Source organism: Artemia franciscana, chromosome 8, assembly GCF_032884065.1.
Source record: "Artemia franciscana chromosome 8, ASM3288406v1, whole genome shotgun sequence".
In the NCBI taxonomy this organism is placed as follows: Eukaryota; Metazoa; Arthropoda; class Branchiopoda; order Anostraca; family Artemiidae; genus Artemia; species Artemia franciscana.
Window position 1 is genome coordinate 23,464,285 of NC_088870.1, and position 25,044 is coordinate 23,489,328.

Below are 25,044 nucleotides of genomic sequence, written 5' to 3' on the forward strand. Positions count from 1 at the left end.
CGTAGCTTGATGCGAAAAATGGCAGAAAACACCACTTCTAGTGGCACAATCTTATAGTCACTTTGAAAGGGTGCTATAATTTTGGATTTCCGTTCAAATAAGTTCTCTTGTGATCTTCTAGAACCGTCAGTTCGATAAGATCACCAATGGAACAAATTATATAAAATAAATAAATAAATACACATCCGTGATCATTTTTCTTGGAAAAAATTCACAATTCCTTATTAGACTACACAAAAAAAAAATGTCAATAATAGATAAAATCGGATTGATCCGAATTCGTAAATAGATAAAACCCTCATAAATATGGGGGAGGAGTAAATTTAAGCAGGGTTGAATTTTCTATGGAGGGAATTCGTTGTGTGGAGATTTTCCCAGGAAAATTTTTCACGAAGAGGGGAAGCGAATTTCCCGGCATGATTTGAAAAAGAATCTTAAATTAAATAAGAAAAACCTTTTCTTATGTTTCAACTGCAAAAAAAAATTCAACTGAAAGTAAGGAGCAACGTTAAAACTTAAGACAAACAGATATTATTCCGAAAATGATAGGGGCCGCCTCTTCCTCAGCCGTCGCTCTTTACCCTAAAGTTTGAATCTTTGGCCCAATCCTTCAAGAAAGACTCCTGAAACACAAGGGTTGTTTAATTTGAACAATAAACTTTTTTTTAAGAACCAAAGAACTTTAGTATGCGAGCGAGGGTTGACGAAAGGTCGGCCCCCTCTTACGTAGAATAATTTATGTTCGTTTTAATGATGCTCCTTATTTTCAGTTGAAAAAACTTGTTTTTTTTCATTTAATTCCAAATCAAGAAAGATTTGAAAAACGACACCAATATTTTTTTCCAGATTTTTATCGTCAATCTTCTTGCTTCGACCTGTTTCTTCCTTGACCGTTAACGAATAGCAATTGATTTGAAGAATGACAAAACAAAACATAACCTTTGTTAAATTCTTTTGTGTTCACAAAACATTGCGAGACGTTAAAAGTTGAACGGATCAGATTTGTTCATTTTCATGCAATGACCTTTGGGTTCACTTTTAAAAGCCCAGCCACGCTGAGAAATAAGATATATTTTTATTTGACAGAAAAACCAAACGATATTGAATTAAAGTGGATTAGCTTTTAAGTGAAAAATTTACATATTTTTTGTAACAGAATGGAGAAAAAATAGGGGGGAAGGGGTAATGGACATTTAGGAAAGTCCTAGACCCTTTAATCCACTTATGACTAAGAGAAAAATAGTTAATACCATACATAATCATTTTCTTTTTATTTTACTGAATTCGGAAGGGAGGGTTTACACAAATCTGTCAAGCAAAAAAAAAAGATTAGTCACAATAGTTTCAATTACACCTTTGCTAGAAAAATGGACTGATTAAGTATAATACAGCTACAAAATTGGTGGTGATCCACCAGATATGAAATATTCAGAGTTGTAAATAAAGTATGGTGTTAATCTTGTATGTGAATGTTTATTGTACGGAAACATAAATTCAAGCAGAATATTTGAGTAAAAACTTTCCAGCAGAACCCAAATATTTTTAAGAAGAAAATGGTATTCAAATAAAAATAAAGGATAAAAATAACGAAAAGGAAATAATAGCTTCTAAAATGAAAGAGAAAAGCGACACATTGTCCAATGAAATTCAACGAACACTTAACCACCGTAAACACAAACAGATGTCTTATATCATGAATTCATTCCAAGTTTCTGCTTTTGGGATTCAATTTTTCAAGGTGATCTGTACAAGCCAGAACTTAGACGAGACATCCCCCACAAAACACCTTTGGATTTTATATCATTTTTTTCGCCGCAACTCAGGCCTGTTCTAAGATCAGTCAAATTATTTTCCTTCCTTGAATAATACGTTGTATAGATCAAAGATATTTAAGCAGGTATTTCATAATACACAAACTTTGTCTTCTTTATTATTATAAGACGATCTTACTTTTAAAAGTAGAAAAAAGACTTGCTTCTTGTCTGGATCATCATCTTTGCTGGCACACAAAAACAAATTTTCAACATCAATTGCCATGCTTAATGCTTCATCCAATTGCTTTTCCCCAAGGTCTTCCAAGTGACTAGTGTGATTAGCTAGAACGAACATTTGATGAATTCATATGGGGAACAGTTTATCTTAGAAAACAACAGAAACTTCGAAAAAAAAAGATTACTCACATTAAGGTAAAGAGCGTGACCAAAACCAGGAGAGAACCGAATTAATCCCTTATACAGAGGAGTGCAATATATATATATATATATATATATTTATATATATATATATATATATATATATATATGTATATATATATATATATATATATATATATATATATATATATATATATATATATATATATATATATATATATATATATATATATATATATATATATATATATATATATATATATATATATATATATATATATATATATATATATATATATATATATATATATATATATATATATATATATATATAGGTACAGCTGGTAACTGCAATTATTTTACTTTCCGACTGCCCTCAAAAAACCATGCACTAAAATTTGCATCTAGGAAAACAAATGCGGAGAAATTAGCTATTCCATTCTCAAAGCATTGTGATCCTTCTTTTCTCTTACTTTTTATCCCAAATCTATTGTGTCAGAGCATTCATTCTTGAAGCAAGAAGACAGAAAGTAGCATAAAAAGTGAGGGGGGGGGTTGGAAGGATATCAAGTAATTTCTGTTCCTTCTGAATTTAACAAAGCTTTTTATTTTCAGAAAAAAAAAAATTAAATTTAGTTTCAGTTTGTTTTTAATATCAAGTTCATAGTAATCAGAAATAAGAGAGTTATTGCCAAGGCCCCTCTTTAAATTAAATGTTCAATTTTATCTAGCAAAGCTCTGATGAGAGGCATTCATTTAAGTGTACTTACTTTACTAGTTAAAATATAATTTTCCTAAATATGAGAGACTATTGATAAAATCAACCCCCGGCTCTATACGCTTGAATTTTCTCGCAATGCTCTGATATTTAAAGCTAATTTTCCTTTTTACGAACTACAGTTTCTGCAATAAGAGAGAAGTTTTCAACCTCCTCGGCAACCGTATTGTGTGCTTAATCCAAATATACCTCTCCAAATGAAGATATATAAAAAATTCTATATCCCTCTCCAATTTTGTCTGAAGAGCTTTTCAAGGGAAGTTCGAGAGCTTGAGCCTGAAAATGCAATTGTCAAGATTTTAAGTATTCCCTAGAAACGAAAAGATCTATCAATAACAGTAAAAACGTATTATTGGACAAACAGTCTATAATAATTATTCGATTAGTATATCTATATATATAAAAATAAGTTGTCTGTCTGCCTGTGGATCTGTGGATCAGGTGACGTCATGTTTCTGTGTCGGCTGACGTCATGAAATTAGTTGTCGTCATTTTTGCTTTGACGGTAACGTCATTAGACCGAGACAGAGGGAATATAAGTGACGACCGGGAACCTCAAAGAGAAATTACAGACTGGGACACCCGGACACAAATCACGACCGGGACACAGGGAATATAAATGACGACCGGGACACAGGGACACATCATTAGAATAATGAGGTATAGATCTGAATACGGATTGTTTTTCCCATGGACAATTATATGTTGCATGTTCAAGAGTCAGTAAACCTGACAATCTATTTATATGCACAGACAATGGGAAAGCGAAGAATGTTGTATATTCGCATGTTTTACGTAGTTAAAAACATATATTTATATCTATCTCTATTCACAGGTGGGACACAGGGACACAACTACAATGGCGCGTAACTAATATGGCGCGTAACGACTTACGCGCGCGGGGGGGCTTGGGGGGGCGCGAAGCGCCCCACCAACTAGGTGTTGGGGTGGCGCGAAGCGCCACCCCAACAGCTAGTTCTAAATAAATATGGGTTTAGGGACGAGGGCGGCACAGCACAGCACTATGTCCTCTGAAACTGGTAGGTTTTAAAATTGACTTTTCATCACCCCTAAGCCAATTGGTTACATCACAGTTTTCACGTGATATGGTCTTAGCCCTATTAGGGGAAAAATTGTTGCTTTATGGAACAAATCGGCAGCTTGCTGAGTCGCGAAATCTTTTACAATGAAGAACGCAACTTCCAATTTCCCAGGCCGTATCGTGTGCTTAATCCAAATATACCTCTCCAAATGAAGATATATAAAAAATTCTATATCCCTCTCCAATTTTGTCTGAAGAGCTTTTCAAGGGAAGTTCGAGAGCTTGAGCCTGAAAATGCAATTGTCAAGATTTTAAGTATTCCCTAGAAACGAAAAGATCTATCAATAACAGTAAAAACGTATTATTGGACAAACAGTCTATAATAATTATTCGATTAGTATATTCTAAATAAATATGGGTTTAGGGACGAGGGCGGCACAGCACAGCACTATGTCCTCTGAAACTGGTAAGTTTTAAAATTGACTTTTCATCACCCCTAAGCCAATTGGTTACATCAGAATTTTCACGTGATATGGTCTTAGCCCTATTAGGGGAAAAATTGTTGCTTTATGGAACAAATCGGCAGCTTGCTGAGTCGCGAAATCTTTTACAATGAAGAACGCAACTTCCAATTTCCCAGGCTCTCTAACAGTGACAAATTTTTAAGCTTTTTAAGCTAAAAATTTTGATGGTCATGCAAAAATTAATTAAGTTGATACATTTGAAATCATAGCGCTGCCTAAGTAAAGAACGATGGTGGCACAAGGCATTATTATTACTATATTTTTTCTGTAAGACCAGGGCAATTCGCATAGAAGGAGTTGTAGTAAAAACTTCAAAAAAAGGCTCATTCGATTGGAAAATGAGAGGGCTAGTGCCCTTTTTAATAGTCAAAAGTGATTTGAGGGCAAATAGGCCCCATCCACGCCCATCATTAAGCCAAACACATCCAATCAAAATTTTGAGATGACCATTTAGTTCAGAGTAGTTGAAAAGTCCAGAAATCTTGTTTTTGAGGATGACAACCCCCCCATAACCCTCAGGGAAAGGGTTTTAAGTTATGCCCTGAAGGCATAGAAGGTTTTTATACAAAGAGTTGTCGTATAAACTTCGGAGGGGCTAATTGGATTACTAATCTGAAGTTCTAGATCCTTTTTAGAAGTCAAAGTGATAGAAGGGCAGCTACTCCCCCACACGTCATATTTTACGGAAATGCACCCAATAGAAATGATGATATAGATATTTTATTCAAAATAGTCCGAAGACAATATTAAAAGGTTTTTGGGGTTAAAACAAACCCCTAAGGCCAGGAGTTGTAAGTTATGCCCCGGGGATATTTAAGGTTTTTACGAAAGGGATAGCTGTATAAATTTTAGAAGAGGCTCATTTGGTTAGAAATTGGAAGTTCTAGCTACCTTATAAGAGTCAACAGCGATAAAGGGCGGCCCGGACTACCCCTCTTTTCACCAAACACGTCTGATTGGAATTGTTCGATAGCCGTTTGTTCAAAATAGTCTAAAGAACTTATAACAATGCCTTCAGGATTGAAACAACCCAACAGAGCCCTGGGGTAAGGGTTGTAGGTTATGCTCCGGGGGGGCATATGAGGTTTTTATGGAATGGGTGGTCATATAAACTGCAGATAGGGCTCATTTAATTTGAAATTGGACTTTATAGTGCCCTTATTAAAAGTTATAGTTCCCTTTTAACAGTCAAAACTGATGGAGGGCATCTAGCCCCCCCCCCCCGATTACCTCTCTTTTCACCAAAAGCATCTGATTGAAATTGTGATATAGCCATTCTGTTCAGAATAAACTAAAGAACATAAAATAATGACTCTAGGGTTGACATAGCCCCCCGGAGCCCTGGGGCAAGGGTTGTAATTTATGCCCTGGGGAATATAAGGTTTTTATGGAATGGGTGGTCATATAAACTTCAGATGGGGCTCATTTGGTTTGAAATTGGAAGGTGTAATGATCTTATTAGGAGTCAAAAGCGATTTGAGAGCAACCCCCGCCCATCTTTCCCCAAACACATTCAATCAAAATTTTGAGATTACAACTTTGTTTAGCGTGGTTGAAGGGCCCAGAAACCACGTCTTTGGGGATGCATCCTCCAAAAGCCCTCTGCACAAGGGTTGCAAGTTATACCCTGAGGGCATATAGGATTTTTATAGAAAGGGTGGTCGTATATACTTCGGAGGGGGCTCATTGGATTGGAAATCAGAAGTTCTAGTGCCCATTAAAGAGTCAAAGTTATCAGAGGGCAGCTATCCCCCCAGGTATCGTGTTTTCTCGAAATGCAGACAATAAAAAGACAATTTTGAGATAACCTTTTTATCAGAGGGCAGCTACCCCCCCACACACACATCGTGTTTTCCCAAAACACATCCAATAGAAGTTTTGACAGCCATTTTATTCAAAATAGTCCAAAGATCATATAACAAGGCTTTTGGGGTTCATACAAACCACCAGAGCATGAGGGTTGTAAGTTATGCCCCGGGAGAATTTATGGTTTTTAAGGATCGGGTTGTATAAACTTTAGACTTGGCCCATTTTATTGAAAATTGGAAGGTGAACTTCCCTTTTAACAATCAAAAATGACGAATGGAAACTAAACCTCCCTACCAACTACCTCTCTTTTCACAAAAAAAGATCTGATTGAAATTGTGAGATAGCTATTTTGTTCAAAATACTTCAAAGAACATATAACAATGAATCCATGGTTCACTCTACCCCGCAGAACCCTGGGGCAAGGGTTGTAAGTTATACCCCCGGGGTAATATAAGGTTTTAATGGAATAGGTTGTCGTATAAACTTCAGATGCGTCTCATTTGATTTGAAATTTGAAGTTATAGTGTCCAGTTCAAGAGGCAAAGTGATTTGAAAGCAATCAGCTCCCCACCCACGCCCATCATTTCCCAAAACAAATATCCAAACAAAGTTTCAAGACATTTTTTTCCACACTGTTGACAGTTTCAGTAATTATGCATTTGAGGATGTTAACCCCCCCCCATCCGAGGCCTCAGGACAAAGGCTGTAAGTTATGAAATTTGTTCACTCTTCACACATACAGTGTGTTATTGAGAAAAGGTATGCATGCTTGACTGCTGCTTTCCAAAAATTCGAAGGGTATTAAGGTGAGTCTTCCACGGAAATATTGAGGGGAGTATTAAACTAAATCAAAACATGGTACATGCATATGGGTAGTCAAAAGAGCGTAAATCAGGAATAACTGAGCATATTAATTTTGAACTTTCAGGAAATGATAAGGGAGATGATCAACGGGCATATCAGCAATAATTTTGGAAAGGCTTATCGTATCAAACAGAAACTTCAAGGGCATCGTGAGTGGGATGTTCAGTTGACCAAAAGACAAAATGTACCTGGAACAACTGCTATTAATACTGCCGCAACTATGCTGCTACTGCTCCTACTACTACCACTGCTACTATGATGGTAGTACAAAAAAGGCTACACATTTGAAGCTGAAAATTTGACAGAATACTGAGGAGGAATTTAAACTAAATCAGAACACACTAATTGTTTGCAGACTGTGCACTGCAGATGGATTTGGGTATTAAGTTGGATCTTTCAGAGAACACTTAACGAGGAAGAGCATATTGACAAAAATGTGTTATATGCATGTCCATACTAACACTACTACCACTGCTGTATTTACTATTACTGTCATTAAACTACTCCAACTACTACTTCAATTGCAACCTTGTAAGGATTAGAGTATTAAGGTGAAAAGGGCGTCAAAAGCGTACAGCAGCAAAATTTTGGAACAACATGTCATTTCAAAGTTAAACCTCCGGTGCATCATGAAAGGGATATTCAACTGGGTGTCCAGCATTCCCCCCACCCCCTGGAAAATAAGGCTTTCCAAATTTGAGAATTTTATATATGTTTTGTTTTTATATTTTCCGCAGGGAAAGGAGTTTTGGTACTTGTGTATTATTCGCCACTCACTTAAGCGTACGCTGTATAAAACTCGAGAGCTAACCAATTTCTTCGTTAGGATTTCTTGGTATTATTTTAAAGAAGTCCGAAATTAAACTAAAAAAAAACAAGTTTTTTCAACTGAAAGTAAGGAGCAACATCAAACCTTCAGACGAACAGAAATTATTATGGGTATGAAAGGGGTTGCCTCCTCCTTAAAGCCTCGCTCTTTGCGCCAAAGTTTTTTTTTTATAGAATTTTAAAATAAAGCTTATTATTCTAATTAAACGGTCACTGTGTTTCAGGAATTGTTCTTAAAGAATTAGGACAAAAAGTCAAAACTTTAGCGTAAAGAGCAGGTCTTGAGGAGGGGCAACCTCTTCCATACGCGTTATAAGCTTTCATGTTGCTCCTTACTTTCAGTTGAAATAACTTGTTTTTTTTTAAATTGTATTTCTGATCTATTTTGAATAACACCGGGAAATGCGGCTCTCTCTTCGTGAAAAATTCCGGTACTTGTGTATTATATGCCACTCACTCAAGTTTACGATGTGTAAAAATAGAGAACAAACCGGTTTCTTCGTTAGTTTCTTTGCTACTTTATAAACATATTTATGTTATATATTTGCACATTAGGGGGGGGGGGTAAAGTACAGCGGGCCTGCATGCAAGATGTGTCAAGTACAAAGTTACTGTATATTATGATGTAAGAATTGTTTTCTGACTTAAAACTGTCCAAATACTCTACTCCCATCGCCTTATGTGCAAACATGTAGCCTAAATTATATATTTTCCAGCTAGTCCTCCCGCAAGGGGGGGGGGGGCTCTGGGGGGGGGGGGGGTTGTAAACGCCTAGCACCGTTCGACTGACCAAAAGGCAAGACGTAGATGCTACTACCGCTATTAATTCAGAGTTTTATTCACCAATAAATACGAAATGGAAATATTATACTCTTATTCTCCCTCGAAAGGCTCCATGGCCAGGGGTTGAAGGGGGATACAAAAAAAAAAACAACAGCAATAGAAGCAACAACCAAAAAAGAGAGAACAATAGCCAAATAACATAAAATGAAAAACAGAACATACCTGAGGGCTGGGAGTCAAAGCGCAGAGAAGACAACCATATTCGTTGAATAAACAGTTAGGGAAAATTAAATCCTCAGAGGAAAAGGAAAAGGAGAAAAAAAATGCTATTCTGTTTGATTCTTTACTGAATGATCCATAAGAATCGTTTTAAAAGTCCCAAACGAGAGGCATCTCTATACTGAAGAAGATAGTTAATTCCAAACCTGTTGACAAGCAATGAGGGGATTGAAATCTGATCGAACACTAGGGGTCGGCGTAATGAAGATATTATATGAAGAACGAAGGTTATACGGAGCTGAATCAAAAATAAACAGGAGTTTTTTGAAGAGATTTTGGAAGATTGCCGAGAAGCTGATGAAAGACAAAAGAAGCAGAAGAAATAATGGGAATAGACTGTAGACTTAAGAGCGGTGTTGATAAGGAACGGTCGGTGTCCATAACCAGACACCGTGCTTTGTCATGCTTGACAGAATGTGACCGCAGTGTAGTGTAGACGAAAAAGTAGACATCCAAACAATGGGGCAATAAGAAATATATGACTGGACAAGGCAGAAAAAAAGAAGCTTTGGAATAGATCCAGGAAATGCTGCTACTACTACTACTAGTGCAACACTAACACTGCAACTAATTCTCCTACTACTACTGCAACTATTATGATGGTAATACTATCAACGCTAAGTCTAAGAAGGTAAAATTTGTGAGAAAATTTATGGCAAATTTGAAGTAACAGAAGACACTGTGCATTTACATTGTGAAGGGAAGTCAGCCTTCCTCTTTAGCTCAAAATTTTCCAAACACTTCCAGTCAAAATTTTAAGAAAACTATTTTGTTCAGCGTAGCTGAACGCTCTAGAACTACATCTCTAAGGTTATTGGGTAGGTCAAACCCTCACAGATACGTAATTTGTCCATTATGAAACTAATTACTGCTTTGAAATAAGTCGAAACGCACTGTGTGTTTGCTGGTTGCCAATAAGACTTCTCAGCAATATACGAAGAATGACTGAAAGTATTAATTTCAAACTTCCAGGGCTATTTCTATTACTACTTCTGCTCTTAAAATTTAACAAAGCCAAAAGAGTGTAAGTGAATCTAGGCTATCATAGATATAATTTTTCGGGAATGGCATTAAGTTTTATCTATAAGGTCAACTAGAGGATGTATATGACAAAATTAAATATTACTATTTGCGTCGAAATCTTTTGTTAAAAATTGTTGGAAAAGTTTCTCTAGCATACAACTAGCAGGCCAAACTACAATTTTTTAAAAAGAAAAACTGGAAATATTCGAACTATTATTTTCTTTTTACCTGAAAAGGACTATGTCAATATAAAACAAACTGAAATTAATTTTAAAAACTTTTCCCACAAAATAAGTTTAAAAAAAGCAAAAAACTCTGTTAAACCAAAAAAAGAAGCAAAAATAGAATTAAATAACCTACCAAGCACAAAACTACCACAAATCTGCATCAGTAAATAAATGAAACTTAAAACGAACAGAAATTACAGTAAATAATCGAATTCAACTCAAAACAAGCAGATATCAACCTAAGGCTCAAAACCCCTATGCTTTCTAAAGCCAGAACATGTGCACTTTACTAAACACAAACGAATTTGCATTGTCAGTTTAACATACACATGCTGATATGTATTCTTTAACATCTTAATTAATTTTTATTTATTAAAGTTACAAAAGTGAAAACATAAAAAAAAAATCAACATTAAAAATTTTCACTTTACTGAAAAATACAAATGAATGCGCATTGTCAGTTTAACATACATATACTGGTACTTGATTTATAAAGGCTATAAAAGTGAAAACGTTAAAAAAAAAAATAAATGAAAATCAGCTAAGTTCAAATTAAATTCTCACTTTGAGAGAGCATAGAGACCAACTCATTTTAATTTCTGCTTGTTTTGAGTTTACTCGGTTATTTATTGTAATTTATGTTCGTTTTGGGTTTTATTTATTTATTGATGCTGACTTGTGGTAGTTTTATGGTTAGTTGATTATTTTATTCTATATTTGCTCATTTTTGGTTTAATGGAATTCTTTACTTTAAAAAAAACTTACTTTGTAGAAAGTTTTTTTTTAATTAATTAATATAAAAAGCAGACTCTTTCTACTCAGAATCTTTCCCAGCTTTGAGAGGCGGGAAAAGGGACAAGGATAAAGACGAAGGGCGACCAAGAAGTTGAAACTGGTTTCTAGTTGACAGCAAGGCAGATAAATTGTGATTTATTACAGGACAATTTTCACAAGTAAGAACCCTCACACCAGAATCACATTGGTAGGGTAGCCAATCCTAAAAGCACCAAAGAGAAATATTTTCCACACACTTTTTTTCACCAGAGAATATCAGAAAACAATCAGATGTACTGGCTTCTATACCTGTTACATCTTTCTCTTTGCTAAGTAATTTACAACATACTTATTTATTAACTGGCTTTGAGTATTCATATTCCCAAACTGTATGCCGAGCTCCCAATACGGCTCAAAGATTTCCAATTCTTCCTTGCACATTTTTCTGCACAGAAAAAACCTACATTTCAAGTTGTTTTCTACTGATGTTTTTCAACTATCTTCAACTATCATAAGAACACTTGCAAAACACAAAACACTTAAAAAAACCCGTATTGAAACTTTTTCTTTTTATCTGAAAGAATCGAAGGCCAACATCTTCCAAACTTATGTTCTTTCAGTAAATCAGAGTAAAGTATACTTTCTCTGAACATGTCGTTTCCATAGGCTTAATTAGTAAGCTTTTGTTTTTGTAAAAGTGAAGCAGATAAGAGCTACTGAGTGCCATGTGCCCTATCAGTCCATATAATCTGTATCATGAAAAACCTATTTCCATATGTTTGAACCGGTTCTCTAAAAATTGAAGAAGCTTCATAATATGACAGAGGATGCAAGAGGCAAGTTATGGCAAAATTTAGGCCAAAAAAATGTCATATCTACCACTAACGACCTATACGTGGGACAAAGTTTTCATATACATCTTTTTAATAGTCCTACCTGAAGATTCTCCATTCATATTCCTGTACTTCCAGCATCAGATTATGAAAGAGCAAAATATGTATAATCGACACTGCTGTCATGTGGTTACTGAAGAAAATACAAGTTAAACCTTTAGGTCGTATAATTTTGATTTAAACAAAGGTACTGTTTATTTAATCATACAGATAGATTAACACTGCAGGGGAAATGCAGAACGGTTTCATCGACAAAACACAAATTGTCAGGGTGTGGGTATGCTGAGTTCGAAATTAGGTTGAAATCTTCTTTCATTAAGAAGCAACAGCAAAACTCTGATATTCCCACTCCTGCAATCCATAATTCATATTATCAAAAATAAACTGTGTTTAGAAAGGCAGAATATCCAAAAAAAAGTACAAATTTTTTTTATATTTGGTAAAACATTATTTGTAACAACATGACACAAAACTATATTAGAAAACATACCAAAAGGGTGTTTACAGCCTCTGCATGAGTCTTGAGAGCTAACCGATTGTTGTGAACCATTACCACCAGCATTGGGATTTTTCCAGCCAAAACACGTACAACCTGGATGCTAGAATAAAGACAAATAAATTCAACTTTGGGTACTTGCAAAGCGAAAGAGACAAAGGAGGGAGGAAGAGATAAACAACTTTTAAAGTAACATTAAACCTAGGTCAGGAAGCAATGAAATTTAATTTAAAATGGTACCTCTAAAATGATAATGCTCTTTAAATGATAATGGTCGAGTAACTCTAATCTAGTGCAGGAAAAAATAAAAGAAAGCTTCCTTAAGCTGCATGAGCACTTTGGGTGACTGTAAGCAATTTGGAAATTTATGCTCTACATTCACCAACCATCATCTTGTTCATGTTACAGAAATAATATATCCATAGTATACAACCATAATGTATCCACTATCTTCTGCTTCTTCTGGATCAGGTTTTGGACTGTCAACACAGTGTCTTCCTTTTCAACTCCAAACTTTTCTTTTTTTTCCATTCATCCTGTTTCATACAAGTTCATAGCTAGCTCTAGCTGACCTGGTCAAATACAGCAGCTTTTATCTGATCAGCACAAGCTTGGGTTTGTTGTCACAGTTGTACTTAGCATTAGCAACAAAAGATTTAGCATATAGCATCCACTCCTTTGGACAGGCTTGCATGCTAGTTATCAACAGAGCTGAACAAAAAATCCTTGCTCCCAAGATTTGATATTTCGCATCACCACATGGTGTCTCCAGTTCTAGGATCCTTTGCCAATAGCTAATGATTCATGTACTGTTTATGGGTGGTGACACACCATCTAACTTTCATAATAATTGATCTCCCTTAACTTTCTCTATGTTTGTCTCAAACCAAAGTTCTGTTACAAAGTACAGAACATCACTGTAACCATTGTCTGGGACTCTGGTTTGGGAAGCTTGAAGCAGCTAAAACTTTGGAAAAACTCATTTTTCACAGGGCATTTGGTCTAAAAATACTGTACAACAGCTTTCACATGCTTCATAACTCCTAGGGAAAAAGTTTTCTATCTTTTTGAGTTGCTTTCAAAGAAGAAAGAGCTACCAGGATTTGTTCATTCATAAGGTTACTCTAGATATAGTTCTGCAGCACTGTCTATGCTTTCAAACCCAACTGTGAGGTAATGGTTGAGATCATCAGCATGTACAATCCTTCCAAGAAGAACTCTGTACAAGCAAAACAACTCAAAACTCAGCAAATGAATCAACAGCTTGTGTTTTCAAAACACTACAGTGAATATGGTGCTGGTGTTTGCAGAACTCACAACAAACTAGATTTCAGCTTTCACTGGTGTCTTTCTTAGCCAACTGACACTTTTCCGATACTTCAGATTTGAAAAAAAAGTGCTTCTCGGCTCTTTTTTTTTGCACAAATTCCAGAAAATATTCAATCAGAGTATGTCATTGCTCAATCTAGCAGTTTGTAGCTTCTCCTATGGTAAGCCACCTAGTTGAGATGTGCTTTACAAACTTATATTGCAGAGCCTTAACTTTTAGCTGACACTAGCTAAAATAGTCCCAGCAAGCATACCATATTCTGGAGAAATGATAAAAAGCAATTTATCATATCAGAACCCCCCTCCCTGAGCGTGAAAATATACATAACTTACAAATTAACTTATATAACAAATTTCTACATTTGTATATTTTTATTACATATATGAGGGGCTTTGCCCCCTTGTTAATACCTTGCTCTTTACATTAAAGTTTAAATTTTGTCCCAACTTTTAAGGATGACCCCTGAATCACAAAGTCTGTAGAATAAATAGTTAAAATTACTAAAAATACTTTAATGCATAGGGCAAGGTATTTAGGAGGAGATGAACCCCTAATATGCATAATAGTTTCTGTTCGTTTTAAGTTTTAATGCTTCTCCATACTTTCAGTTGAAAAAACTTTTTCATATTTATTTTTCCATTGTTTTTGTCTTAAATAATGCTAGAAAATCCTGCTTCTTCACGGAAATTCTCTTTCCCCATGACAAATTCCTCCATAGAAAGATCCTCCCATGTAACCCCTTCCCTTCAACCAAAAAATCCCCCTGAAAACGTCTGTACACTTCCCAATAGCCATTACTATATGTAAACACTGGTCAAGGTTTATAACCTGCAGCCCCTCCCCCAGGGACTGAGGGAGTAAATTGTCCCCAAAGACATAGTTATTGCGTTTTTTGACTATGCTGAACAAAATGGCTACATCAAATTTTTGATCTGTTGAGTTTGGGGGAAAATGAGAATAGGAGGGGGCCTAGATGCCCTCCAATTTTTTGGTCACTTAAAAAGGGCACTAGAACTTTTAATTTCCGTTAGAATGAGCCATTTCACGACATTCTAGGACCACTGGGTCAATGCAATCACCACTGAAAAATAATAATCACACACCCATGATTGGTCTTCAGGCAAAAAATACAAAATTCCACATTTTTGTAGATAGGAGCTTGAAACTGGTACAGTGGGTTCTCTGATATGCTGAATGCAATGATGTGATTTTTGTTAAGATTCTATGACCTTTAGGGGGTGTTTTCCCCTATTTTCCAAAATAAGAGAAGTTTTCTCAGGCTTGTAACTTTTGATGGGCAAGACTAAATTTTATGAAACTTATATATTTAAAATCAGCATAAAAATCCAATTCTTTTGATGTATCTATTAATATCGAAATTCTGTTTTTTAGAGTTTTGTTTACTATTGAGCTGGGTTGCTCCTTACTACAGTTTGTTACCACAAACTGTTTGATCAATTTGGGTAGAAATTCAGTGAATGGATGACTATGAGCAGCTATGGAAAGATTATTTATCAAGAGTAAACTTACCTTTTCTAGGAACTTGAATGTCTAACCTTCCATTAGCTCACTAAATTGTCAAAAAAAAAAAAAAAAAAAAATGCTCAAAACATGAAAAAAGTGACAAATTCAGTGAAAAAGTGAAATGCCCTAAATGAAGTGACAAAAGAGAAAAAAGTGACTGTAGGCAATCCCTGCTATGACTTCTATTACAGCTATGCCTAAGGGTATGAAGATGAAATTTTCAGAAAATCTTTAGAGGGTAAGGTGAACTAAATAATAACACACCATTCTGTATTCAGGTTGTCAAAAGAGCATATTAGCAATATCTTAGGAACAGTTTTGTGTGTGAAGTTGAAACTTGTAGGGGTTGTTATGGGGGATGTTGAACTGATCAAAAGACAGTGGTTGTATTGTAATGCTACTTTTATTCATACTACTACTACTACTGCTACTATGGCTAAGAGTATTTAGGCACAAATTTTAAGTAATATTGAAACTGAATTGAAGTAAATCAAAACACACTATGCCCAACAAGGTTGTCAAGAGGACATATCAGCAATTCTTCAGGAATGGTTGATGATATTAAGCTTTAATTTGAAGCTCAATCAATTAAGTTGAAGCTAAATTAATATATACTTTGAACATGTAGATTATCATCAAAAGGGTGACAAAGCTTGAGAACAGCCAACATTATTAAGTTAAACCTAGAGGGGGGGGGGTGTAAGTTGTGGCAGATTTTGTATTAGCCAAAAGATACTATGCACATCCTTCTAATGCTTCTTCTAAGGTAATTAATGATACTAAGGGTATTAAGGTGAAACTTTTAGAGAGTTTCATTTAAACAAAAAGACTATTTGCATGTAGGTTTTCAAAAGGACATGTAAGCATTATTGTAGCTAGCAATATCATTGAGATTTCAAACAGGCTAATACAATTGGAAATCAAGAGTTTTAGCACCCTTTTCAAGACTCAGAAGTGATCAGAGGGCAAGCAGCATTCCTCCTTAGCCCATACTTTTCTAAGTACTTCTAATCAAAATTTTGAGAAAGCCATTTTGTTCAGAATAGTTGAATGGTCCAGTAACTATGTCTCTAGGGATATGTCAAAATCCCAGTTGTGTGCCTTAAAATTAAACTCAAAGATAATGACTATATCCTGGTAGACATAAGACATTTCAGCAATATCAAATAGTACTTGTCTATTATAGCAGCAACCATTCAATTTGTTCATCTGTTATTACACTGTAGAACCAGTTTCTTTGTTTAGTTCCTTTCAGCTTAGCATGAGACAAAACAAAGGAAAGCAACATAGTGGATAGGAAATACATAATTTAGGCTATATATTTACACTTTAGGGGAGTGGGGGTAATGTATATGGAAAGTATAAATTTAGAAAACAATTCTTACTTCATAATATGCAGAATAACTGTAGCTAAGACATTTTGCATACAGACCTGCTATACTCCCCCCTCCCCAACCTCCCTAATGTACATATATATAGCCCAAATTTGTTTCTGTGATATTATATTTTGTCATACTAAGGTATATTTCATTAGGATTGACCTAACTTCACTTCTTTAGTGGTTAGTGCTATAACAGACAAGTACCAAACAACTTATGGTATTAAGTTGACAATTTAACTAAATATATCCAGGTTGTCAAAGAGCAGAGATAGAATTTTTTTGGGAATTGTATTAATTTTTAATTTTAATGTCAACTCAAGAAGGTATAAAGCTAAATTTAATAGTGCTATTGTTACTAAGATTTTCAAAACAGTTTATGTTGATAAAAACTGTTGAAGAAGTTTCTCTGATATACAAATAGCAAGCAAAACAATGAATTCTTACAGAAAAAATACAACAAAAAGAAATAAAATATTATTTTCTTCTGCAATGAAAAAGACATACTAGTCTACCACAAATCACTATCAATAAACAAATAAAACCCAAAACAAACAGAAATTATAATAAACAACCATGTCAAACTCTAAACAAGCAAAAATTGACATGACTAGGGCTGACAAACCCCATGCCTTCTCAAGACAAGAACATAATTTGCACTTTAGTGAAAAAATATTAACAAATGTGCATTTTCAATTCAGCCTAATGTATATTTGCTGATATTTATTCCTTTAATTTTTTATTTATTAAAGTTGAAAATGTGTTTTGTTACCATAATTTAACAAACTTGTCAAAACTCCAAAAAAGAATGAATGAACAAAGAATAAAATTAAAATAATGAAGATCAAGACTGTTTATTTTATCAACATTAAACTGGATAAAATATTAACCAAAATATTTTGGGAAGCCAACCACTTCCTTTTTCAGCACTAGCCTATATAATAAAGTTGGAAAGAAAAACATAGGTAAAGTTATAGCAGTTCATATAACTGACCTACCAATAAAGTGAACATACCACTTCATGCCTTTTTTTTATGCTCTTTACAAATATAATAGTTGCTTCTACCATAAATACAAATTTAAGCACTTTTTGAGCTCTTAAAAATGACAAATTTTCAATGAAAGTATGAGTTACCATTCCTTTTCTACAAAATAATACTATGTTTTCTCAGTGTAATCTTGTTTTTGGTCTTTTTTTTTTTTAAAAACAATAATGCTATATTTGCTTAGTGCTAAAATTATTTATTACAAGGTTAATTTAGGTTAGGTTAAAAAGGGCTTAAATTTGAATTTATAGTAGAAATAATTATTATATTGGTAAAGAGAATAAAAAAAAAGGCATTGAGTGGTATGTTCACTTTATTGGTAAGTCAGTTCTATGAACTGCTATAAATTTACCAAAACATTTACATTTTCTGAATGAAAACCAATGTTTATTTAGCCTGCTCTATGACAGTATCACATATAAAAAACCATCTATGTGACTTTATTCATGATACTTTATAGGTGTCATACTATACCAGTGTCCAAACAGATGACTTTTTATTAGGCCTATTCTAGGCCTATATAGGCTGATTAGAAAAAACGGAACAGGCCTACTGTGTTTTGCTTGACTTTGTAGGTTGGTGTTTTCTATGTAAGAGTAAACAACAATATTTGATGCTAAATATATAAAGCCCAAGGACTATATTGGTCAAATGTTGCAAACCAGATGTAATCTACTTCATTGGTGTCCTTTTTTTTAAATAGCCTAAAGATAATAGAAACACACATAACTAGTCTAACTCAAGGCACACAGCTTAAAGCTTTGAACCACTAACATTTACATAAGATAATTGGTAAAATTCTAGTTAATTGACTTCTTGCTATCTCAGAAAGGGTTTAGGTTAGGAAAATAAAAACTTTCAGGGATGGATCTACAGGCTAAAGTATGTCCTGGGAACATATTTTAAAGTACCCACATATACTCCTTCTCCCTCTAGAGGGCCCTGAAATTTGCCTACACGACAGGTCTATACCTATTGAAATTTTGACAAAACAAAATTTTACTTTAATTTTCAGTTACTAGTTGCTTTTTCTCTGCCTTTAGTTCTGAAATGCAATCCCAGTTATTTGAGTAGAATTTTGAGCCATATCAATGTTTTTTTTCAAAATTTAGGAAATGTATTTGCATATCTTTAAAGCCTTACAAATGGAAATGAGCAAAGCTATGAAGCTGAAAACAATTTTGTTGTACTTCAATTAAACAGAAGATCTATTTTGCAAGGTTTCACTATTATAATACACATAGTTTTAAAGGTCAGGGCCCTCTAGAGGTAGAAGGAGTGAAGGCAGTTGCTTCAAAATACCTTCCCGGACATACTTTAGTCTGTAGATTCATCCCTGAAATTTTCATTTTCCTAACCTAAAACCTTTCTAAGATAGCAAGAAGTCAATTAACTAGAATTTTACCAGATAATTGGTTAATTACTTTGCAAAAGGAATGAACAGCGATTTTTTCCAATTTTTTCTGCTTCGGCCAGTTATAAGCTACTTGCTTCCTATTCATGCTTTCGACTGTGCGCCTATTTTTATTTCTTCTCTTAAAGCACGTCCCAAGCGTTCGATACACTTCGCTAGGTTGCCTAATGTCTGGCCAAATGTGCAGGATAACAGACCTTCCCGCGAGTTCTCGAATTCCTTTTAATTTGAGTGCATCTTTCAGTGAGTTTGAGCACAGGAAGGTTACTTAACCGTCAAGCTCAATTAATTATCTTTATTAATTAATGGATATGTGGAAAAAACAAATTGGTAAATTTAAAGTTGATATCATAATTTAGCTAGGATGAAAGAGAATACATTACTTGACGTGTTTTTGTGCTCTTTATTAATTCAATAGTCGCTTCTAGAGAAAATTCCAATTCGAGCCTTAAAGGGCCCCAAAAGTTAAGATCCCCCATAGTCACCAATAATCTAAAAACACATTTCCCTAAAAAAATGTTTGATGAGAAAAAATTTCATTTGTAGCTGATTCAGGAGTTGTAGTTAATATATTCCTTAGTCTTGATAATAAAATGTTACTTTGAAAATAAGTTTTCAACAAATTTAAAAGGAATATAAAGCCCCTCAAACATAACATCACAGCGAAGCTAATATCAATTTCAAAGGGTTTCTGGTTCCTCTTTTAAAAATTCTGAAAATTTGATTTCAAAACGTAAACAGATTTAGTGTGGAAGTTATCTTGTGAGCCCGAACGTTCCAGCAGCTTGAAAAGCTCTGTATTGTCTGATAAGTTACATCTGTTAACCCCCAAAAATAAAGGATGAGCGTGGATAAGTGACGTCACATGTAAACAATTCAACCATTCCTATATGTTTATTTGATTTTTGAGATTTTAGTATGAAAGAAGTTTTGTTAAATGCTATCACAAACCTCCGCAGCTACATCAAAACGTCAAAACATTGAATAAAAGCCACTTTGTAGAGAAAAAATTGCTTAAATCTAAGTTCTACTTAAATATACTCTCCACAAAAAACAAAACAAAGATTAATATTTCACTACAAGAGGATATCAATTATTAGACAGAAGATAATCAAAACAATGCATATTCTCTGCTCTGTTTTAGAGGGTCAACCAATCTGACCAGTGAACGGCTAAAAACTAAAAAAATTGTTGGTCAATAAAGTTTCTTCTTGGTGGCAGTAAATCTTTCCATGTACTATAAATAAAAAGAAATATAATTAATTAAAATATAACTACAATGTGGCGCTCATAAACAAGGAAAGTTTTGCAGCACGACTAAGAATTCTTTTCCTCTTTTTACAGTCTAAATTTGAACACATTTAAGTATGCAATTTTTTATATAGATAATAATTATAATAGTAATTTATTTCAACTCTCTATAACAACAATTATAAAAATTCTGAAAAGAGGAGTAAAGGGGAGAGAGGAAAAAAACAGACTGAAAAATACAAAGCTAGAAAAAACAAGAAATGAACAACGAAAAATTGGAGCAAACACAATTCTAAAAGAGTAAGAAATACTAACAATTCAACACACTATAAAAAAATCTTTATTAGATGGACATGACAATTGATGGACCTAGTTAATTAACGATACCATCGGAAAGTTAGGAATCTTACAATTCGTAGGAAGGAAACGGTTATGAACGCATTCCATTTTATAAAGTATATTAAAAATACTAAATACTAATGACATTCTGCTGTTCCTATACCACGGAGGTAACCGTAAAAAAGCTTTACAAATTTAAAATACACTGAATTAATGGATCTTTTTTCTCGACCGGAGAAAAAAGGCCACACAGGGGCCAAAAAGAAAATACGTGGGCCAAAGAGAGGGTTAAAAAAACGTGTACGTTTGACGTGAAAGCATGTATGTCGGTTGAACTGACCTCTGACTCAGACAAGGGCTCCATTTGACTTTCTAATTTTTTCTTCGAGGCTATGGATTATGAGGTGTTTGCATCACGAAGAGCTTTGCCATAAAGAAGGCCAAGATATACCAGCGACTTTTTGTCAGGAACTATAGTCTCATCTATATTAACAGAGAGAGGACGTCTAATCCGTCGATTAATACCAAAAATTAAAACTTGACGGTGCAATGGCTAATCCTATGGAATTTAAACTCATAGAAATTGAGGTCACAGCTTCTAGCTCACAGCTCACCTAACAATGGAAGGTCATCAGCGTAGGAAATATGACTGATATCAAGGCCATCTACAGTGACCAAATGACGCAAAACCGCTGTAGCCGAGCGAAGACCTACATTGAAAACTATAGGACTAATCACTGACCTCTCTTTAACCCCACTCCTAATAGGGTATCTTGCTCGAAGTTAAGCGGCCAACTCTAATACGAGGGGAATGTGAGAAATACATCTCAAATATTACAAAAATATCTTTATAAACCTACCTGTAGCACAAGTGTTTTGCATAACACATAATCTACAGAAGAACTTTGTTTTAATTGATTACAAAGGTCCCATATTACCAAAATTATCTACAACCCTTTTGCTCCCTATAACATGACACAGAAAAGGAATTAAATAAAAGATTACAAGACCAAAAATTTGCGAAAATGGAAAAACCTGCTAAATTTGTAAAACAATGCAAAAACTGATCTATAGATAATAAAGTGTTTGACTCTTCATCCAAAGCATCATCTCATAGCTGGTTAAAAATAACATCTGATTTTAGTACCTTCCAGCCTTATTCAGTAGCCTGTATGACTCTAAAATTTAAGGTTAAACTCATTGTGAAAGGATAATGGTGTGCGAGCTTTTTTGAATTATTGTTTACTGATGAGTCTGAGGAAAAATGCAACACCTCTTCCTACTAACTTGGGTTTCAACACAGTATTGGGAGCATAGATGCTTTATCAGCGATTGCAAACGTATTGATTGATGCCTAAGCTTCTGGTTCTCAATTGGTCCTGGGAGGACAAGATGTAAATACTCTTTTCGTAGTATTCACAGAGCTTAGCTTTGGTCAGATCACTAGTATAATATCAGATCATTTGGTGTTCGGCTTATTACCCACGTCCGGAACAAGGGTAAAGATCCCTTACAGTGCAGTTCTCACCGACCGATCACCATTGCTTCTGTGCTGTGTAAACTTTTTAAACCATTAGTTATAGATGAAATTAATCGGGTTTGCTATACTCCTGGAAATCAGTTCGGAGTTAAGTAGGATAGCAGCTTGAAATATGTGTATAATCTAATGTGCAATATACTGCTTGAGTTTGTCTGTAATGGTGATGAATTGATTGCTGCAGCTTTAGATGTCAAGCGGGGATTCTATTCAGGCATATATTGCCAGTTGCTGCTTAGTGCGCATAACCGTGGCCTAAATAAATCTGTTGTTGTAGTTTTCCGTAATTTCCATGGGAAATTGAAAGTTTAAAGTTAAGATCTTTGTCTCACATTGAATGAAAATGTTCAAGGTTATTATTCCTGTAAGGAAAAGGGATTCGCCAGGGAGCCATTTCTTCAGCTTTTCCATATAATGACAGTGTAATTGTGGCCCAAAGAATCAAAAAGCCGAGTTTTATGTATGTAGGAGTTATTGCACCAATTTTGAAGCATGAAGATGATATATTTAAGTTAAGTCGGTCTTATGCTGTAATGGATGAGCATTACGCAGCCCTTAAGAAAACATGTGCGGAAATTGGACAATTATTTAATGAAAATAAAACTGAAATTATTATATTTCAACCGTATGAGTAATGCCCCCGTTCCCAGTATTAAATTTGCAACCACAGAGTTAAATTAGCTTCTAGTTTAGTGTACCTTGGTCTCCCTATTGGTGTGATGAGAAATCAACAAAATTTTCATTAGTTGCTGATTTTTCGAGTGAAGTCCGTAGGGCATAAGGGATGCCCGTATCTTCGAATATTTCTTGTAGTTGTGACGTTCGCGCAAAACTGTATTCTTCTCTTGTTATACCTCATATTCTTGTTTTCCCTTCTTTATGGCCTCTGCTATACGATAAAAATAAATTTACAGTTTGGTCTTGCTTTTATCGTTTTACAAAGTTTCTGTTATGTTTGCGTGCTTGGAAAAGTAATTCCATGACAAGTGTAAAATAACGCATTCCTGATCCGTACTGAGCTATACAGAACGGAATATCAAAGTTTCGACCTAATTTGGTTAAGGAAACACCCTCTGACATTTTTCTTTATTATTGATTTTTCTTTATTAGGTAAAAAAAAGATAAGATTTATTACTGATAAACGGCTACCACAAGCCCAAATGGGCCGAACTCACACTTTAGCGTCAAAAAACAAAAGCGTAAAAATGCCAAAAACAATTAAAACTTTATTAGTGTTTATCTTTAGTATTTTATTTCTTTCATTATTCCATTTGTGATTTTATACCTTTGAAGTGGGCAATAAAACACTTTCATTCATTCAATCACTATGTTGTTTTATGCTGTAAAAGAGGATGGGCAATCCTGCAATCAGTAGACCATTGAGAAATATGTCCTCGAGTCTTAATGTTCGTATCAAGATCCTTAAATCCAGAGATAGTACTCCTGCTACCAATAAAAGACACATTATTACTCGTAAAGGAGTCAAGCGGAGGCTGCCACTTCTCCCATCCTGTTTAATAGTTATATTTTGGACGCAAATTGAAAATGCTCTACATCTTGCATTTTTTTTTCATGGCATCAACACATATTTTCCCGGGAATTCTAGAAAAGAGTTTCATCAAAAAATATGACTGCTCCCAAATGTATTCCGCAGGTGGACGAGTGGCCCCCCTTCTTTGAGAAACTAGAAGCAGGCACAGCATCTGGCACACAACATCCCCCACCCAATTTTGAAAAACTGGCAGAAGAAGTCGGAACCCCCTCTTGTGACCACACTGAATACCCCCTACTAAAAGAAGATTATCACCTTTGTCACCAAATCCAGCGGGAAGAAGTAGTAGATGCCATAAAACAAACTAGAGATTAGTCTGCGCCGGGACCAGATGGAATTCCAGCATTGGCTTTGAATGTACTACAGCTAGTTTTATTACCTCTGCTTCTGGGGTTGTATAACTTGGTTATGAAACAAAAAATTGGTCTGATCCTTGGAAGATATCTGTACTTATCCCCCTATTTAAGAAAGTTGATGCAAGTTTGTGCGAGGATTACCGACCAATCAGCTTAGGAAACTGTCTTGGAAAATTTTTGGACAAAATCTTAAACAAAAGGCTGGAATTATGGCTGGATGAGAGGCAAATTCTGAGAGAAGAGCAAGCCGGTTTCCGTAAAGGGTACTCACCATCTGATCGAATGTTTGTTCTAAATGCATTGATTAGTAAGTATTGCAAGAGAAACGGAAAGTTGTACGTGGCTTTTCTTGATTTAAGTAGAGCATTTGACAATGTTGACCGTATAATTTTGTTTAGAACGGTCTTAGGAACAGGAATTCCGCCACCCTTTTTAAGGGTTCTTCTTTCGATGTATTGTTTGACCAGAAATGTGGTAAAGATAGCAGGAAGCGGTATATCTAGTTTTTTTTTTTATGTGAAAGGTGTAAAACAGGGTAGTACCCTATCACCGAGACTTTTTGCTATTTTTATAAATGATCTTGCCGAATACCTTGAAAAAAGTGGGCGCCAGTTGTACACCTTGGAAATAAAGTATTATCATTAATATTATTTGCCGATGATATTGCCTTGTTCGCCAGGTCCATTTCGGAGCTACAAACTCTGTTAGATTTGACAGCTGAATATTTAGAGGAAAAGAAACTGGAAATTAACACAAAAAAGACAGAGGTGATGATTTTTTGCCGTACACAATGAACAGGAAATAAAGATGAAGAAAGTTTTAATTTGAATGGTGAATGTCTCAG

At 34.8% G+C, this 25,044-nt stretch overlaps 1 protein-coding gene across 2 annotated transcripts in view; it reads right to left on the reverse strand.

Moving 5' to 3' along the window:
- The window catches only part of LOC136030159 (histone acetyltransferase KAT2B-like), a 74,897-nt gene that overhangs the window by 32,213 nt on the left and 17,640 nt on the right, over positions 1-25,044 (reverse strand). Inside the window, exons 1-3 of one of the 2 annotated variants that reach the window (XM_065708886.1) lie at positions 19,176-20,364; positions 12,468-12,576; positions 1,951-2,096 (exon numbers count right to left, since the gene is read on the reverse strand). In XM_065708886.1, coding sequence (XP_065564958.1) covers positions 1,951-2,096; positions 12,468-12,576; positions 19,176-19,253 — 333 coding nt within the window. In that variant the 5' untranslated portion in view covers positions 19,254-20,364. Of the gene's footprint in view, positions 1-1,950; positions 2,097-12,467; positions 12,577-19,175; positions 20,365-25,044 lie in introns of those variants that run through there. The other variant, XM_065708885.1, reaches the window with a different exon arrangement.